Here is a 20,087-nt window from a genome sequence, read left to right as displayed (position 1 = left end):
CAAACATCAAAATATGTATTACATTTAAGGAAGAAATATCGTCCTCGATTAGGTAATGTTTATTTCATTTGCAAACCTTTAATAAAGTTTTACAATTGAAAGCGGACGTGACATCATCAGTGAGCTGCCGCCGCCGCTGCCGAATCAAAACAATGGCCGGTCTGTCAAAATGATATTTCACAACTCGGGACTACCGTGTAACATGATGTGGATGATGTCCTTTTCTAACAAACGAGCCTTTGTTGGACAGATTCATTAAAAGGCATATTAGTATACATACATATAGACAGATCTCAGCTGGCTCCAGTCCTCCGCGGGGCGTCAGGATGAGTGATGTGGTGGAGAGGACGCTGACGGCGCTGCCCGGTCTGCTGTCCTCAGACCCGTCGCCAGGGAGACCGTCCTCCACCTCCAAACTAGGAACCCTGATCAGAGGGATCACTGAGCTGACATCCAAACACGTGAGTTTATTGTATTCGGGCATCGAACTGGTGCAACCGAATCGGTGGAAGGAGGACCCCCCCCGCTCTGCGTTCCTCCTCAACATTCCTTCCTTGCTAATTAAGGGACTTCATGCCTGCCCTCTTGGGGGGTGAGGGTCAGTGGTGTGGTATAAGTATACGGCCCGTTAAGCCCTTTGAGACTGTACCGGTGATTAGGGCTATACAAATACAATTGAATTGAATTGTGGTTGTTGAGTCCACTGTCCCTCTCAGCCATGGACGATAACACACACAATAACATATGGAAACAGAGTCCACTGTCCTCGCTGAGTGTCCCTCTCGGCCATGGACGATAACACACACAATAACATACGGAAACAGAGTCCACTGTCCTCGCTGAGTGTCCCTCTCGGCCATGGACAATAACACACACAATAACATACGGAAACAGAGTCCACTGTCCTCGCTGAGTGTCCCTCTCAGCCATGGACGATAACACACTTCAGGTTTATTTACTGTTTTCTCTGATCCCCCCTCAAGGATGAAGAGAAACTTATTCAACGTGAACTTGTTTCCATCAAGGAGCAGGTGTCTTCTCCAAACACGACCATGGTACTGTTTTTTTCCTGTTTTTCATATGTGGAATATATTCTTGTTGTTTTGTTAAAATGTACATGAACGTATGGGTTACTAATGAGGGATCTGTTTTGCTGATGTGTTGTGGACTCCTTCAGAGGCAGATGAAGGAGCTGATGGTGCGGGCGGTCTACTGTGAGATGCTGGGTTACGAGGCCTCCTTCAGCTACATCCATGCCATCAAACTGGCCCAGCAGGGCACTGCTCTGGACAAGAGAGTCGGTACGTTATCTGGTGTCTTCATTGTCTCAATGTACCAAGACATTCTTAAGTAGACACATTTTGAATAAGGGAACTATTTGTGTATACATACACTTGTGTTTTTTTCAGGTTACCTGGCTGTATCCTTGTTTCTGAATGAGAGCCATGAGCTCCTGCTCCTTCTGGTCAACACTGTATTAAAAGTGAGTGTTTGCTTGATTATCTAAGTTAAGTGTGTTTGATTCGCAGTAGTGCTGCCTGGATCTCCAAACCCTCCCCTCACTGTGACAGGGAGGTTGCACATTGGATGAGGTGGATGTTTGTACACTGAGATGCTCTGATCTGTTTGTGTCTCTGCAGGATCTTCAGAGCACAAATCTGATAGAAGTGTGCATGGCGCTCACCGTTGTTGGTCAAGTATTTCCCAAAGATATGATCCCTGCAATCCTTCCCCTGGTAGAAGAGAAACTCAATCACCCAAAGTAAGAACTGAAACAGACAGGTTTTTGTTATTGTTATTATAGTATAACAGTATTGTAATTTCTATATAGCTTCAAAATTTACTTCACTTATTATAACGTTGATGTTTATTTTTTGTACATTGTTCTTCTGGATGTGTTTGTCTGGTCCTCCACATGTTTTTCATGTATTGTAACAGAAAAGGTTTTCACCCTCATAACTTCTAAACAGAGAGATTATCCGGAGGAAAGCTGTCCTGGCCCTATACAAGTTCTACCTGATAGCGCCCAACCAGGTCCAGCACATCCACAACAAGTTCCGAAAGGCTCTGTGTGACAAGGACCCGGGTGTGATGTCTGCCTCACTACACATTTACCTGGAGATGGTCACGGTAGGCTCCTCCTCAAATCAGCCATGTCTAATAATGAAAGTATAATATGTTGCTTTGATTCATGATCAAAGGACAGTATTACCATCCCCCTGATTCTTGCCTTACAGGAGAAGCCGGAGAGTTACAAGGACCTGGTGGTGAGTTTTGTGACCATCTTGAAGCAGGTGGTGGGAGGCAAACTTCCCATTGACTTCAACTACCACAGCGTACCCGCTCCCTGGCTTCAGATCCAGCTCCTCAGAATCCTCTCCTTACTGGGGAAGAACGACCGGAGGTAACGCAGGGACTCCATCGTCTATTTGCTGAGTGTGGATGACTTGATGTCAGTGCAGTATGATGGACTTACATCTGATTGTGTTGGGTCTCTGCAGTACGAGTGAGATGATGTATGAGGTCCTGGATGAGTCTCTCAGACGAGCAGAGATGAACCACAACATCACCTACGGTACCTTAAATTGATCATGCATTCATGACTATGTATTTACTCAACTGTTACTTGTACTCACATGTTTCCTTGTAAAAATCTTTTGTTTTCCAGCAATATTGTTTGAGTGTGTGAAGACTATTCACACAATTCACCCAAAAGCTGAGCTGTTGGAAAAAGCTGCGAAGTGCATTGGCAACTTTGTTCTGTCGCCAAAAATAAACTTAAAATACTTGGGTAAGGTTTGGATCCACTTGCTCCTTAGATCTAATCTAAATATGATAAGAGAATATTTCTAGTTGTACATATATATTTATAGTAGTAAATATAACCCTGTTTATGCTGTTAACCTGTGTTGCTCTTGAAGGACTCAAAGCCCTAACCTATGTGGTGCAGCAGGACGCTAACCTGGCTCTGCAGCACCAGATGACCATCATCGAGTGCCTGGATCACTCAGACCTGATCATAAAGCGGGAGGTGGGAGGCCAGCACAGTGTTTCTAGTTGGAAGAACTAGGATGAACAGTGTGGACAGATACTGTAACTGACTTGTACACTTGTTATCTTTAATTTAGACAACATAAATGGTTTGAGATCATACATAAATACCTTAATTCATTAATTTAGACTCACTTCATCCTTCTGTTTATTAGCAGTTACTCAAAGTTGTATTGAATACTTTGGTTGTTCTCAGACTTGCACGTTAGTCACTTTAGCAGACAAAGTGTTAAATGTCCTAATGTAGTATGTTTGTTGTTCATGACAGACCTTGGAGCTACTGTTTCGGATCACCAACGGTCAGAATGTGAAGGTGATCGTGGAGAAGTTGCTGGAGTTCCTCCATCACAGTAAGGACGACTACGTCACCATAGACCTCGGGGGAAAGGTGGCGGAGCTGGCAGAGAAATATCCTTCAGAAAACGCTTTCAAGCTCTTTGTGGTGATGAATGAATGAATGCATGACCACGTGGAGTGATTCTCTTACATGTAATGGGTTGTACATGGTGCAGTGTAGGGTTAAGTGGAATCTAGCGGTGAGGTTGAGTACCCCCCCCCCCTTCCTCTCCCTTCTGAACCACGTAGAGAAGCTACAGTGGCCTGTGGCGTGCCAGTAGGTATTCAAAAATGACTGTATGCAATCATCGAGTAGCCAACTGTGATGTGATGAGGTTTCTCGATGGATTTATGAATTGTATTTAGTTATTTAGTACGGTGACGTTGCTAGGTACGAGTCCTGTCTCTAATGCTTAAATCTGTATAGAGGCTCTAATCTCACTGTCGACAAAACATTCCAGCGGTCAACATTTTCACTGTCTCTGTCCCCATAGTTCTTGCCACACAAATGTTTCCAACAATTAAGGCTGAACTTAAAATAAAACCACATGGCCACTAGGGATGCAAGAAATAGCAAGTAATTGTAATTTAATAAACTGTCCAATTTCCACACATTTTCAAAAGTATTTTTTATCTGTGTTTTCTGCAGTCCGTGTTCCACACCAAAGCATGGCTGGTCACACAGCTTCTGACCTGCTTCTTACCGTTTTCAGCTTTAATGTTTTATCTATTGGGGAAAATCATTCATATGCTATGCATTTGGATGATTACTCAGGTTGTCTTGCATATTTAATCATAATTTGATGAAACAAGCTGCTTGTTGACACGGTCAAACTTAAACAGTCCTTACTTTCAGCATATTTTCCCAAACAAACCAAAAGCTGAGCAAGGCAGCAATAAGGAGCGCTTACAGAACTGGTATTTTACTTAAGAAAAAGTGTAACACTTGTAAAGGTGTTTATCTTCCTATAAACTAATGTACATATGCCCCGGACAACTCCTGGTTCATCAGGACCATGAACACAGTTTTCCTGCTGGTCGGAGACCAGATGCAGCCGGACATACCCAACAACTTCCTGAGAATACTGTCTGAGGGTATGTTCACTTCTCCAATGAGGTTCCCACCTCCTGGCCTTAGTCTCTAACGCCTGCTCACTGCTTTCCTTCTCTCTGTGTCTGGCCCAAGGGTTTGAGAGTGCTGAGGAGGACCGACAGCTGCGGCTGCTGGCGGTGGACTCGTACGTGTCTCTGCTCCAGGAGCGGCCGGCCAGGCTGCCTCAGCGCTTCCTCCAGGTCATCAGCTGGGTGAGCAGCGCTGCCCACATTCATCATCATCATCCTCCTCCTCATAGGGCGGCATGGGGCTCAGGAGGTAGAGGAGGTTGGCTGGTAACCGAAAGGTTGCTGGTTCGATGGCCAGCTCCTCCTAGCTGAGTGTCGGGGTGCCCCTGAGCAAGGCACCTCACCCTAACTGATCCCGACAAGCTGGCTGTCGTCTTGCATGGTTGACTCCACCGTCGGTGTGTGAATGTTGGCCATGTTGTAAAGCGCTTTGAGTGGCCACTGGTTAGAAAAGTGCTACATAAATGCAGTCCATCATCTCGACATATATTGAGAATGAGGTTTGAGAGAATTTAGGTATATTGTGCACACACGCGTATCATCTCGTCAGGGCTCCATTTGACGGTTTTAATTGTCTATGAGGCAGCCCATCACAATATTTAAAGTTTATTTGTTTATTTATTTATTTATTTATTTAAAGTAATGGTGAATGCTCATCACAAGAGTTACCATATGAATTATATTGTTGAGTTGTTGATTTGTTTGACAGGCAGTCAATAAAGAATAATGTGTTTTAATGTGTAATTGTTTGATAATGAATTAATAAATAAAAGAATTACAATTATAATTGATTCGTTCCTGTCAATGGATCAACTGTTCCCGTAGGCCCCAGCGGTCCTAAGCCCTCTGTGTGCTTCTCTCCCCTGTGGACCAGGTGCTGGGGGAATACTCTGGTGTGAAGGAAGGCCTGGAGCCGGCCGCTGTCCTGAGACTCCTGGCCCCGCTGCTTGACCTGAGACACTGCAGCAGTGAGACCAAGAGCTGGGTGCTGACGGCCATGACCAAGCTGAGCGAGGGCCCCGCCTGCATGTCTGTGGCCCAGGAGCTGGCCGAGCGCCATGGCGGCTCCCTGGACACGGCGCTGAGACAGAGGCTCCACGAGCTGCAGCACCTGGCCTCCCACGCCGAGCTGCGGCTCAGGGTGCTGCCGCGCGGCGACGGCCTGGAGCCCCTGGAGGTGAGGGGTCCCCCGGAGACCCACTGGAGTCACGTGCGGTCCGTCGGCTGCGGTGCCTGATGAGATGTTCCAGTCCAGACTCATCTAGATGTTCATCATTGATAATATCAATTTTTGTATTTGATTTAGTCTAACCTCATAAATCCTGGAAAGTCCAAATTAATATAGATCATTTGATCAACTAAAGACCAAGGAATTGACTTGACATTTTTTCGGATTAATATAAATCAAATCTCATCAAATCTCCGCCTCGACTCTGGACAGGTGGATTCGTCGTTGTCCTTTCTGGACGGGTTTGTCTCTGAGGCCCTGGCTGCGGGGGCCGCGCCGTACAAACCCCCCCATCAGAGGCAGGAGGAGCTGGCGCAGGAGAAAGGTACGGCCCACGGGAGACACCACCTTCACTCTGTAGGCCCGCCTCCATCCTGAGTGACATGTCATTGAAGAGCAGGCCTAACCCCCGACCTGTCGACGTTTGCATTGGAACTTGGCTCTTATTGTCTGAGAGCCACACACCCTAACCCAGAGAGGCCTTTCTTAACCATTCCCATGTTGCTTCTCCTTCCTCAGCTCTGAGTGTGGAGCCCTACGGCCTGTCTCTGCCTCTCAGCCTGTCCTCCTGCAGTATAGCAGAGAGACTCTCTCCCACCGTACTCTCCATGAGCTCCGGCCTGTCGGGAAACAGCACCGAGCTCTCACCTAAAGGAGGGTATGGTGTCGATTTTAATGTAACATTGACATTTACTTAAGAACGCGATTGTTATTTCTTAATCACCCTGTCAAATACATTCTTCTGGCTGAATCACACGTTGTATTGACTGTAGTAACTGGTAGTTAATGACCTTGTGCGTGTACTGACATGGGGCTGGGCTCTGGGACGGCGCCGGACGGCGCTCTGACGCGTCGTCTTTCCCTCCGTCTCAGCAGCGGCTCTCTGAGGCTGGAGGGCGTGACGCGGGTGTGGGGCAAGGAGGGATACCTCGCCAAGCCGGAGGCGGCGGTGAAGGCGGAGGAGGCGGCCCAGACGGCCCAGACGGAGGTCCCCTGCCCCCCCTCGGCCCTCCAGGAAGGAGGCTGTGCCTCCCGGACCCCCGTCGTCTCCTTGACGGCCCCCGCCTCCGGGTGCACCCCGCAGGTGGACCGGGAGAAGCAGCAGCTGGCCTCCTCTCTCTTCGTGGGTCTTGGCTCCCAGAGCAGCGCCGGGCCGTGTCTGGTGAGATAGAACCGCTCTGCTGCCACTCTGACCCGCCGTGTCTGACGTGGCGTCCCCTAACACCTTCATCTCAACAGATGGGAACAGCAGAGCCGACACGCCATCGCTTCAGGAGGAAGGTCAAAGGTCAAGGGTCATCTTCGGGCGCCAGCGAGCCATCGGGTGACTCCGCCTCTTCCTCCCACTCCCACTCCCACTCCCCCCTCTCCGCTCAGAGTGCCATGGATAACTTGCTGTGCAGCGGCCCGCTGGACTCCGTCTCCGCCCCGTCTCCGGCTGACTCCGCCCCCCTCCTCCCTCATGACCTTCCCGCCAACAACAGCCCATGTGACGCACACGAGGACCTCACGGAGGACACCGACATGAGTGCAACGGTCGTCGAGGAGAACGGCGTGGCGGCGGTCGACCCCGACGCGCCAGGCGACCCCTATGACCCCGACGACCCCTACGACCCCGAGCCCCTCCGTCTGAGCCCCCATCTGCCCGAGGAGCTGTGCGGGCTGCCCCGCTCAGAGATCAGCCCCCTCTGCTGCGACGCCGGCCTGGCGCTCTCCGCCTGCTGCGTCCGCACCGACCGCTCCTCGCTGCTCGTCGTCTTCGTCTCCAACGCGTCCGACTCGGCCGCCCGGCGGTTTGCGCTGCAGGTGACCTCCGGTGACCTGGAGGTAATCCTTGAGGATGTTGTGTTCTGACCTTGCTGTGTAACGTGTGTCTGCCCGGGGCCTGCGGATGGAGATTACAAAGAGGCTATCATTTGGTGTGAAACAAACAAATGAAACACATTTAAAGATAAACTTCCTAGTGTAGCACCATACCTACATCACACTAGAACGCTGGAGCTTCCCGCTTGTTGTTCAAAGTCATTCTGTGTTTGTGGGGCGACAGTAGCTCAGGAGGTAGAGCGAATTGCTGGTAACCGGAAGGCTGCTAGTCCGATCCCCGGCTCCTCCTAGCCTAGGGTCGAGGTGTCCCTGGGGAAGACGCCTCAGCCTGACTGCTCCCGCGCAGTTGACTCCGCCGTCAATGTGTGAATGAGTGGTTGTAAGTCGCTTTGGATAAAATGCCCTAAATGTAAATGTTTGTTGTGGCTGTGCAGGTGTCCCGTGTGTGTGGTGGCCCCGAGGAGGAGGAGGAGCAGGTGGAGGGCCACAGTGTGGCAGTGTACCACTACTCTCTGGTCCCAACCAGGGCCTCGGTTCACATGGAGCTGGCCGGCCGGGCGTCCTACCAGCGGCCTGACGGGGAGCCTCACAGCATGCCCTTCTCCTATGCCATCTCCCTCCCCGACTTCATCAGGTGCCGTATCCAAGCAACTTGTCCTCGGGCTCATAAGGGAGAATGATATCGGGCCAAACCAAGACAATAACAAATCACACCATGTACATTAGGGTTACACTGTACTTGACAGCACACTGTTACAGAAGTAAAGTTTGTATCACGCACTTATTGAGGGGCGTTCTCGGGGGGGGGGGGGGGGGGGGGCGTGAATACTCCCCTGGCTCGGACTTAGATTTTTCGTAATACATGTACAGTATGCATGCGTCATATAACCGTCTAAAGCAAAGGGAAAAGTCTAAAAAGCATGATATCACCCCTTTAATGGTTCCTCGTGTTCCCCTGGGGGGAGCAGGCCTCTGAGCGTGTCCACGGAGGAGTACGGCCGGCTGTGGTTGGCCTCCTCCAACGACACCAAGCAGAACCTGGCGCTGCTCAGCGAGGAGCCCGACCCCCTGCGGGCCACGCTGAGCCGCCTGAGGGACCGACTGCAGCTCCACGTCGTGGACATCATAGGTGGGGGCCGACCGGACACGACACCCCTCAACTGACCGGGGAAATACGCTTCATCCAGGAAAAGTCATGACTGTTGGTCTGGGTTAAGACTTAAAGAATGTGGGCACCCGGTGGCTCACCTGGTAGAGCGCGTACCATTAAGGCTCACCTGGTAGAGCGCGTACCATTAAGGCTCACCTGGTAGAGCGCGTACCATTAAGGCTCACCTGGTAGAGCGCGTACCATTAAGGCTCACCTGGTAGAGCGCGTACCATTAAGGCTCACCTGGTAGAGCGCGTACCATTAAGGCTCACCTGGTAGAGTGCGTACCATTAAGGCTCACCTGGTAGAGCGCGTACCATTAAGGCTCACCTGGTAGAGCGTGTACCATTAAGGCTCAGCCCTGAGCGCAGCGACCCGGGTTTGATTCCTGCCCGTGGTCTTTTGCTGCATGGCCTCCCCTCTCTCCCATACCTTCCTGTCTATCATAAAAAGCATAAAAATGCAAAAATAAATCTTCAGAAAGAAAAAAAGATTTTAAATATAATTCTATCATTGTTATCTTTTCTTTTTAACAATCCTGAGACAATAACTGTTCTGATACCGATCTTCTATCTGTATCGGCCATCAGTGAGTGAACTGACCTCAAGTGAATACATTTAATGGACGTCCTTCTCGTTCCAGCGTCGGAGGGCATCGTGGCCTGCCAGCTGCTGCAGGGCCCGCCCTGCCTGATGCACTGCCGCCTCAACGCCGGCTGCCTGGCTGTGTGGCTGCGTTCCTCTCTCCCCGAGCTCCCAGACTGCCTGCTGTACCACTGTCAGAGGGCCCTGGCCCAGCACTGACCGAGGGCGCTGACCGAGGGCCCCGGGCTGGGCGCTGTCAGAGGGCCCTGGCCCAGCACTGACCGAGGGCGCTGACCGAGGGCCCCTGGCTGGGCGCTGACCGAGGGCGCTGACCGAGGGCCCCTGGCTGGGCACTGTCAGAGGGCCCTGGCCCAGCACTGACCGAGGGCGCTGACCGAGGGCCCCTGGCTGGGCACTGGCCGAGGGCCCTGGCCCAGCACTGACTGAGGGCGCTGACCGAGGGCCCCGGGCTGGGCGCTGACCGAGGGCCCCGGGCTGAGCTCTGACAAGCCCCAGTCTGACCACTGACTGAGGGCCCCTGGCTGAGCACTGACTGTCTCTCATCACTACATATAACTTATTGCCTGAAAAACCAACGAAGAACAAACCAGGTTTGCGTCATTCAGTTTGCCTCTCATGGAGACGCTCCGGGGAGGAGTTGACTGAGTGTACCTCCACAGATATGAGTCACGCGTGGTGGTGGTAGTTTACTGAACACTGACATGTCTTAATTAATAGTGCGGGCCTGCCAGGACTTGAAGACTTAAACTGGTGGGATGAATAGTACGGTGAGTTTGCCTTTGTGCTTTTGTTTTTGTTTGGTTGAAGAACACTCTTGAAACTCTTGAATAACACGTCTGACTGGCACTTTTAGTAAGAGATCGTGCTGAGAGGTCTTTAGAAATTTGATTTCATTGGATCTGAGCTGCAGCAGTGAAAACATAATGTGTGAATCTGTGAAACAGCCTGTGTCATTTTGTCCATGTCACGTTCCGTCCTACAATCAATATTGCCTAATCAATATTTTCATCAATACTGTTGGAGTTGTATTACTACATTGGGAATACGTTTATATGATTTTAGCAATTCTCAAATGCATTTGATGGAAATTTCTCAAAGAAGATTCATCACAACGATACCAAAGTCTTTAAGTCATAATCAAATGAGTCCATCGGTACAGAAGGAAAATGAAATACACTGTTAGTGGTGTTTTTACTAGTTATCAGTAGAGTAAGATACAGACTTCGGCAAGCAGCCTTTTGTTTTGGTTTGCCTTAATACTACCAAGTATCCATTCCCTACAAGGCCTCATTATGGTCTGTCAGGAGTATAAAAACACAGACAAACTGCTGTCCTTTGATTTCAACAGATTCAAGCACTTATCCTGCTGACAAAATGTCTTGAAACAAGGGGGCGGATGGATATTGGATGCATGGATTTTTGGTTATTGACGTCTCCCGTTCATTTGATGCCCTTCATTCTCTGTCCCACTTTATCTATGCAGTAACACATTTCATTCATACTAAAGAAGTGCTGAATCCTAGTGGTCTTTGATTATTATATTTTTCTATTAATGCTCACCCTCCAACATATTTATGGACTATATATTCTTAAAGAAAGAATCATTTTGTATTGATTTAATAGGTATTGTCTAGGCTTCTCTTCTAGTAGATTCCATGGCCGTATGTCTGCTGAGATTTATTTTGGCATGAACTATTAAGATGACGAGATGTGTTTTTGTTTAATTTGTCTTGGTGTAAAGCACAATATGACACATACAATCTGAAGTTTAAACGGGATACTAAGGTGGCTTTTGATTGTGCCTGTGGTACAGAAATATCAGTGTTCTTTTAGTGCCTGACAGCTATTATAACTTGTGAATAAATTGAGCTTTTTAAACAGACATGATTGTTTTTTCAGGCTTCTGTGTTGGCAATAAATCTAAAGAAAATCCAAATAAATAATGTATGCTGACATATATATTTAGTGATTTGTTCAGAATAGGAGGTTTGGTTGCCGATAAGACCAATACTATGAAAATATATCTATCTTTAATACATCGGATATTGACAGGTTTCTGGGTGATGTCACCGAAGAAAGGCAGAACGCAGAGACCACAGACCCGTCAACATGGGTTTGTCGTGGCTGTGCTAATCGCAAAAGCCATGGATAAAACATTTGAAACGTGGGTTTCACCCTCTTTAATAAAAACGGGAGATAGTTATGTTGAAAAATTGCGGGTTGGAGTCATAATCTTTGTATTTGTATGCACGTCTTGTTTAGTAGGTCTACTCTGCTCTCCTATCAGATACGTGAAGGCTATATCGGGCCATACAATCTTTGTCCATTTGAATTTGTCCAATATCTATTCCTTTTCTATAATAACACGAGGATCAGATGATGTTCCCATCAGTAAGACCTGTCGTGTTCCTGTAATCTGTAGAAGAGGCTTCTGGTGTGTGACGTCCAGTAGTGACGTCATCTACAAAATCTTGCCACATATCCCTTTACTTTAGGATTATTATAGGGCATTTATACATATTGCGATGTATATAACTCAAGTTTTGAAACGCATAGTGCATATTTTTCCACTTATTGGACACTTTATAAATGCACTTTAAGCCTGATATGGAGGGGATAAGACCACAATAGAGGGAAATGCGCAAAACAGTGACACACAACTCTCTATCACACTTCCATTAGGGGCGGTTTAGACACGATGGCTGTACAGAGGACCACCTTAATGGACAGTCGTTGAGGCTTTTCCATAAACAACCATGACGTGGTGCTGGTGTGTCCCACGTTTTGCTGCTCTGATTGGTTGTCAGTCTATCCAATTGCATCAAGAAGGAATTTTGGTTTGCTGCTGGTTTGCTGCTGCTCCTTGGAAATCTGAAAATAATCAGAGAAGTTCCGGACAGTCTAGTTTTCAATACTCAGTATTGAATATCTAAAGTTAGCCTTCTAACATTTCTTCTGTCATTTATTTATGCAGTCCAAATATTGTCTTTTGAGTCAGTAATATTAGGATGACACACATTACTTATCTGATATTAACATCCAAAGAAAGACAAACCAACAGATTCAACTCTTTATCATACCATTATCTGGCTTTACAAAGATAAATGCAATGCCATACACATTGATGACAGTGCTGAAGTTGCTTATGTGACCACAGCAGTTTGTTAATGGGTAAACCATCGATGAGTTCTAGCCATTAATTCATCCTAAATTATTAAATTGTGTACATAAAAACATGTGAAAAGAGGATACGTTTTAGATGTGCCAGTTTTATGAAGTATGTACCAGATTAACTTTTAAATGAACAGAAAATCAAAATAATTCCAAACCGTCTCTTCTAAAATGGTGGATAAGCTACTTAGAAAACAAAATCAAGCTCATGTTAAATTGACCAATAGCAGTCTCCTGTGCCCCCACATTGTTTCCATTGTAAGTGTAACCAGCAGTGTTAGGAGTTACCCCCTGTTGAGACCCAACAGGGGACCAAACGGGCTGCCTGCTTCAGGCCGCCTCATTCTGCTGATCAGAGGCCGTGGGGGGCGTCCTGGGGATGAGCCGCATGGTGAGGCCTCGCTCGTCCTCCACGGGCTGCTGGGACAGGTCGTTGGTCTGTCGGAGGGTACTGAGGCTGAAGCCCCGCCGCGGGCACACCGTGAAGCGGCTCAGCAGAGTCACCAACACGGCCTTCATCATAACCATGGCGATGTGCTTGCCCACACAGGAGCGTGGACCGCTGCCAAAAGGCTGGAAGTACCGACTGGGCACCTGCAGAGAGAGAGAGAGAGAGAGAGAGAGAGAGAGAGAGACTCATGCCTTCACACATGCCATAAATATGACTCTGTCCTTCATTCATAACTCTCTCCCTACTCACCAATTTGTCAAAGTTCTCCAGGCTGAATTCGTTTGGTTTGGGGAAGAAGTCTGCGCGGTGCATGAGGCCCATGTTGAGGATGATGTTGGTCCCCTTGGCGATCTTGGTGCCGTCGATGACGTCGTCCTCCAGTGCCTTGCGCATGGTGAAGTCCACCACGGGGTGAAACCTCAGACACTCGTTGATGAAGCTCTCCAGCACCTGCAGGTTCTGGAAGTCCATGTGCTCCGCCTCCTTGCTGCCTGGTTATCACAATACAACCAAGGAGTCATTAGACTATAGGTTGGCCTTGCTGTGATAGATTGACCTCTAGACTGCTGATGTTGGTGAAGTTAGCCAGAAGAGCTTCACCTAATTCCTGGAGCATCTCCTCCACCAGCCTCAGCTCCACCTCGGGGTTCTGCTTGAGCAGCATGAGCATGAAGAACAGGCTGACGGACAGCGTGTCCGGGGCTGCGATCACCATCTCCAGCACACACTGCCTGACGTTGTCTCCCGATAGCTCGCCATGGTTCTGGAAAACAGGGAGAGAAGGAACACGAGACATCCAGATGTTAACCAAACCCAGGACTTGGGCTGATACTTTCTGGTTTAGTGCAGGGTTTCTCAACACTGGAATGGTCGGACATTCCTGATAGGGTCGAGGGAGATCTCCGACTTATGGGCTATGGTGTTGAAATGTTGTCATACTATTTTAATTGAAAGGTTTCCAGATTTCCAGAATGAGCCCAAAACAGGTTGTGGGCAAACAGTGTCATGTTATTAGACCTGAGCAAAGATGAGTTCTGACGTGAAGTCATGGTGATCATCCAGCTTTTCAGACTCAGCCAGTGTCTTCCTTTTCATCTCAATCAGGTTCTCAATTGCATCCTGGAGTTCTTTCCTGTTGACATACAAACCCATGAAATGCATTAGCTTCAGGAATCATCAATATTTCAGTTCATCCTGTGTGCTGTGCGAAGGCCTCACGCTGCTTTCTTGTGCTTATTGGTAAACCATCCGATTTGGAAGAACAGGTCGGGCTTGATCAGAACGGATTGCCAGGTCTCAAAGTAGTTGTGAATCTTCAAGAGAAGCTCCTTCTCTGAATTGAGAAAGATGAGACTAAATAGATCTTATTAATCCCAAGAAATGTGGGTATTTAAAACAGAAATATACACTACAAAAATATACACAGAAATATTGCTATGATATGAGCAGTGAACCCCTTAAGCAGAGACCAACAACGTGTGGCTGGGGGTGAGCTCTGCTACGGACCGTCCAGGGGCACCCTGAGGAACAGGCGGTTGGAGATGTCCACCACGATGCACCTCAGCAGGTTCAGGAGGTCCACGTGGCCGGAGGCGTCCGTCATCTCCTGCACCCCGTCCAGGTGCTCTGAGGTGGAGCGAACGCAGATCCCCACGGTTCTCTGGAGCCCGGGGCCCGTCAGAGCTGTGGAAGCAAGCCATCCGTAACACAACAACAACAACAACAACAACATCAACCACAACAATCACAACAACATGCAGTCTGATGTGGTTTTTAGGACGTTTCTTTGAGTTGCTCTGAATTTAAATACTTCATTGTGTTTTCAATCCACAACACCATGTACACTGTATCACGGTCTGCCTGCTCACCTTTAGCAAAGTATGCCCTCACTTTCTTCCAGAGGGGAATGTCACTGTTGAAGATGATCCCTCTGCCCTCCATGCCGATGCATTCTAGGCCCCTTTTGCTGCCGAAGCGGGCGGTGTAATGAGCACTCTTCAGGACGTGGTACACCGCAGTGGACCTGCACAGGACCACAGGCTACGATGACCACACATTACTAACCTCATATATACACACCACAACATTCAGGATATGTGCACCATATATGTTGATCATCTCATGAACATGCAAGATATATACACTATATATATATATATATATAAACTCATAAACAATCAGGATGTATACACCATATATATATATATATATATATATGGTGTATACATCCTATATATATATATATATACATATATATATATTTATAAAACGGGGGGCCTAAATCAAGCGATCTGATTGGTTCCCAACTGTTGTATATTGAGCGTATACACACAGCTATGACGCCCGTTCAGTTTACAGAGTCCAGTATCACTCCGCGCCTAACTCTAACTGTTGTTTATGTATATATAAAAGCGATAGCATAGTTCACTGAAGCCAAAAAAAAAGCCTGTAAAGCAATAGGCACACGGTCGCCGGCAATTTAGCCTTCTAAATTGCTAAATTGCCGGCGAACCAAGCTACCGTCTCTAGCCTTCTCTCTGAAGGACGCTAGTGTGTTGCATAGCAACCGCCGTACACTTTGCCGGCAGCCAGGAGGGACTACTTTTCTGTATTCGTTAAAAAAAAATGCTTTTCCGACTTTCTAGCTTTTTCAAAATTGAGGGTGTCTATGACTTTAATTTCGCCATATTTACGTAACCGTTTTATAAAAGCAATAGATCACTTCAGTCAGTGATATACGGTCATTATACCACAGTGAAGGGGGTCGCCGCCCCTCCGCTGCGCGTCGGGACGGACAACGCCCCTTAACTGTGGTATAATGAGCGTATACCACGGCCTGTCGTGATCTATTGCTTAAATATATATACATATATATATATATACATATTTATAAAACGGGTGGCTTAAATCAAGCGATCTGATTGGTTCCCAACTGTTGTATATTGAGCGTATACACACAGCTATGACGCCCGTTCAGTTTACAGAGTTCAGTATCACTCCGCGCCTAACTTGAACTGTTGTTTATTTATATATAAAAGCAATAGCATAGTTCACTGAAGCCTAAAAAACATGTTGATTGCTGGAGAGGGTGGAAATGTTGTAAAGCAATAGGCACACAGTGAGTGAACTGCTCGATAGGAGGCTAAATTGCCGGTGAACCAAGCTACCGTCTCTAGCCTTCTCTCTGAAGGACGCTAGTGTGTTGCATAGCAACCGCCGTACACTTTGCCGGCAGCCAGGAGGGACTACTTTTTTGTATTCGTTAAAAAAAAATGCTTTTCCGACTTTGTCGCTTTCTCAAAATCGAGGGTGTCTATGACTTTCATTTCGCCATACTTACGTAACCGTTTTATAAAAGCAATAGATCACTTCAGTCAGTGGTATACGGTCAGGTGCGTCATTTCCACCGGGGACGCCGGGGACATGTCCCCATCACTATTTATAATTTTAATTTTGTCCCCACCACTTTTAAAAATGTGCAAACCAATTGACCGTTCGCGCTGTCCAATCACAAGAGTGGTAAGGTCCGTCAAGCTTGCATTACGCTATGGCGACGGCTCGAGAGGAAATCAGGAGAGGGGTCGGGACTTGCGAAGGGTCAATTGCGCTGTGATAGGCGTGCGCGCACGATGACATACTCAACAGATGGAAGAGGAGGATATTATTGGATAACTTGCAGCTTGCAGTTAACTCTGAGTTAATATTGTGGCGAGCTGCACGGGAAGGACGAGACGGGAGCCCAGGTTAAGCAATCAAATCAACTCCCGCTCCGCATACACCGCTCGGCTACGGGGGTTGTCTTTATTTACACATCCAATAGAACAGAAAACACGGCACACCTGCCCAACGCGAACAGCACTCTCACTCATGGTGTCGGACTAAAAAACTAAAGTGTCCGAAAACAATTGTCCCAGTATCCTTTGCGGCACCTGGAACACGGCGACCACGCCCACGGTCGCCACAATATTAAACAACGTAAAACAAGGTGATTTGTAGGTTTCTAATGCAGGATTGCACTTACAGCGCATTTGTGATTGCTGAAAAATGATCTGATATCGGTTCCAGCTTTTCTCTTAGACATGATGCAGGATGAATCCAGTCAAATAGCCTTGCGACTTGCGCCTTTTTTTTTGTTTTTAAATTATATTTAACGTCATCGCAAGGGGGAGGGGAGAGGGTAAACGTGTGCTGTCTGTACATAGCGTTATAATGGAGAAGTGGCTTAATTCATTTTCAAGACAGACAGCCAAAATTGACATATTTATTCAGAAAATAGCCGGTCCTTTTGCTTCCTGTAAAAAGCATGTTTGTGACACTGGATAACTAAATGGATATGGATATATACATCATCTAGCCTGCATGTGGAGGGCCACATAAGGTAAGAAATTTGTTTAGGCCTACTTAAACTTTGCTGCTGGTTTTGTTTGCTCGTGATGACATGGTCAAAGGTTACCCACGGTCCTAAGCTACGATTGTGATCTGATTCTGTTTGGTGCTGCAGCTAGTAGGCCTATGCATTGTAGATACAGATTGCAGCTCTACACACGGTGCGATTGCCATGCCAATGTGGTTATAGTTGTTTTTTCTGGTTGAGATATGTGACGTTAGACTTGGAGCCTGGTATACTAACATAAATTGTCTCCGAGACTCAGTCTCGCATAACCTGTGTGATTATCCTAAACTGTAGGGGATTTTATTTGCGGGCAGTTTGCTTGTAACGAGTGAAGTCTACCTTGGTCCTTCGCGAGTGTTTACTACTTTACTGGTGGTGAGGATTTGACAGATGCAATTCTCCTCTGGGCGGCATTACAGGGGGGCGGCACGAGCACACAAAAAAAAGATCTGCGCATTTTCTATTATCGATAACCCCCCCCCCCCCCCCCCCCCATGCAGCGTTGAATGGATGAATAGCTTACATAAGGGTACCCAGCACTTTTCAAACCACACTCAAGCTTATGGTTATTGTCCCCAGCACTTCTAAAAACAAACTGACGCCGTCCCGTCCCGCCGTCGCCCCTTAACTGTGGTATAATGACTGTATACCACAGCCTGTCGTGATCTATTGCTTAAATATACACCATGTTTACAACTTAGGTCAACTCATGAACAGTGGTTAAAGTAAACTTGCTTGCTGAGGATGAGTGTCTCCTCTCCGTTGATCCAGACGCGCACCAGGCTGCCGTACTTCTCGTTGTAGTAGTTGCTGGCAGTTCCTATCCCGGTGCACATGAACCTGCAGTAGGACAGGAGGGGCCCGATCCCGCCGCAGAACGCAGGCCCTGACAGACACAGGGTTACAGGTAGGGGGACGCTTCAGAGAGCGGGTCAGGACCCAGGAGTCAGGCTACCCTGTCACCCCCAGACCAGCTGCCCTTCCACAAGGTCTCTGAACCAAATCCTGTGTGCTTCTTCTAGCAGGTTCTCTATCCCTCTTTGTGTCTCACTGAGGAGCACAATATGCCTCCAAGGAAAGTTCCCTTTACAAGTATAAAGTACATCCCGGTGCTTTACAAATACACTTGAAATGCACAGAGATGCAGATTCTTACTAATAACTTACCAATAACTTACAAATAAACGAATACTAATATTAGTTTATTATTAATAACTTACTAATAAACCACTACTAATATTAGATTATTAGTAATAACTTAATAATAACTGACAAATAAATGTGCTGATGACCAGAGCCCTCTGGTTGCCTCTAGTTCCCCAGGAAGGGGATGAAGGTTCTTGTACTGATTATCTGATAGACATTATTCTATATCTTATTAATCTGCTAACTGAGCTGAGCCCTGAAGGGGGGTCTTAGAGTGTCTGAGAAGGGTCTTACCGGGCAGCGACGGAGGGCCGGGTCTCCTCTGGCTCCACAAGGCCCAGAGCAGCAGGCAGAGCAGCAGCAGCATCCCGCCAGTGGCTGCGGACACAGAGCCCTCTGCTGCAGAGTGCGTGACCAGGGACTCCGCAGACATCACTCCTCTGCCTGGAACACACCTGATAGCCGCTTTCCTTCACTCCTCTAATTATTTGCAAACCGGTTTAGCCGGAGATGAGCTTCAACAAAAACAAAAACAAATCAGGGCTGGCTTCTAGCTACGGGAGTTATCAGGGCTTATCCATTTAGTCCAAACAAAAACACAACCCCTAAAAGATCTGATAACAGCCTTGGCCTCTGGAGACCTTTGCCTTTTAATCTGCCCTGGCCTTCAGGAGCACTGGGAGGTGCACCCAGTGGAACTATAACCCACCCACGGAGGGCTGCTTTTCCAAATCACCACCCTTTGGTTCCCAGGTGTAGCAAATACATACTAATGCGATTTTACCCTTGCAGTCTCCTTGGCAACCTTGAATTGTCCAAGAATGATATGATCAGAAACATGCATCGTCTCACTTTATATTTTACTCCACTTAACTGATTACAAATGTTAAAAAAGTGGAAAAAGGGGAATATTTACCTTTCATGTTCTATTATTTTTCCTCGAGCTAGAAGCAGTTCTGCGACAGGCCACCTGCGTGAGGGACCTTCTACCCCACCAAATAAATCCCAGAGAGACTGAGGGCTTATATATCCCCTGGTTAAGCAACTACTTCACCGTTGCTTAGGAACAACATAACTAATTTTGGGTCGCGGCCCACATGGAAATGGATGGACATAATACCAAACACACAAAGCCTGGGTAAATAAGACAACTTCCAGGAAATGAAGTTTCAAGATGAACAAAGGCTCTTTATCGTTACTCATAGGAATACTCAGCCTTTCTTCCCTAATCATCGTAATTCACATTTTGAGACAGGCTCACATCTTTTGATTTGGTTCATAGAACAGAGAAGTCCTCCATCCCAATGTCCCATTCTTAAAGTGGAGAGCCCTTTCAAGGGAAAATAATTATCTGGGTCGGGCTGACCCATGCTAAATAGATGCTTGGTTTTCCCCAGCCATTCATGCTAGGACAAAGACAGAAAACAAAGAAGTGACGTCACTTTTTTTAAAATAGTTGAATGAGCCTTTTCCCATTCATAACACTGTATCAATTAGTCTCTCTCTCTCTCTCTCTCTCTCTCTCTCTCTCTCTCTCTCTCTCTCTCTCTCTCTCTTTCTCTCTCTCTCTCTCTCTCTGTCCCTCTCTCGCTCTCTCTCTCTCTATATATA

At 47.4% G+C, this 20,087-nt stretch overlaps 2 protein-coding genes across 2 annotated transcripts; one reads left to right on the top strand and one right to left on the bottom strand.

Moving 5' to 3' along the window:
• Nucleotides 1-169: 169 nt before the first annotated feature.
• Nucleotides 170-11,196, top strand: ap4e1 (adaptor related protein complex 4 subunit epsilon 1). The gene is made up of 21 exons (XM_084476847.1): nucleotides 170-461; nucleotides 984-1,055; nucleotides 1,178-1,301; nucleotides 1,410-1,483; nucleotides 1,641-1,762; nucleotides 1,971-2,130; nucleotides 2,238-2,404; nucleotides 2,502-2,575; nucleotides 2,669-2,791; nucleotides 2,922-3,031; nucleotides 3,320-3,459; nucleotides 4,370-4,482; nucleotides 4,574-4,692; nucleotides 5,384-5,686; nucleotides 5,951-6,062; nucleotides 6,257-6,395; nucleotides 6,614-6,899; nucleotides 6,977-7,564; nucleotides 7,996-8,195; nucleotides 8,530-8,690; nucleotides 9,354-11,196. The coding sequence occupies exons 1-21, from the start codon at nucleotides 327-329 to the stop codon at nucleotides 9,512-9,514; spliced, it is 3,483 nt and encodes a 1,160-aa protein (XP_084332973.1). The 5' UTR covers nucleotides 170-326; the 3' UTR covers nucleotides 9,515-11,196.
• A 1,621-nt stretch (nucleotides 11,197-12,817) lies between these two features.
• LOC311357761 (aromatase-like) lies at nucleotides 12,818-18,909 on the bottom strand (the record flags this gene model as incomplete). Its single annotated transcript, XM_084477799.1, has 9 exons — nucleotides 12,818-13,081; nucleotides 13,188-13,429; nucleotides 13,539-13,701; nucleotides 13,956-14,070; nucleotides 14,157-14,271; nucleotides 14,445-14,621; nucleotides 14,807-14,961; nucleotides 18,067-18,217; nucleotides 18,771-18,909. The coding sequence occupies 9 exons, from the start codon at nucleotides 18,907-18,909 to the stop codon at nucleotides 12,818-12,820; spliced, it is 1,521 nt and encodes a 506-aa protein (XP_084333925.1).
• Nucleotides 18,910-20,087: the final 1,178 nt, after the last annotated feature.

The sequence above is a fragment of the Micromesistius poutassou genome (genome assembly GCF_964030765.1).
Source record: "Micromesistius poutassou genome assembly, chromosome: 13".
NCBI classification, from domain to species: Eukaryota; Metazoa; Chordata; class Actinopteri; order Gadiformes; family Gadidae; genus Micromesistius; species Micromesistius poutassou.
Note: the sequence above shows the minus strand (reverse complement) of the source record. Positions and strands in the feature narration are given on the sequence as shown.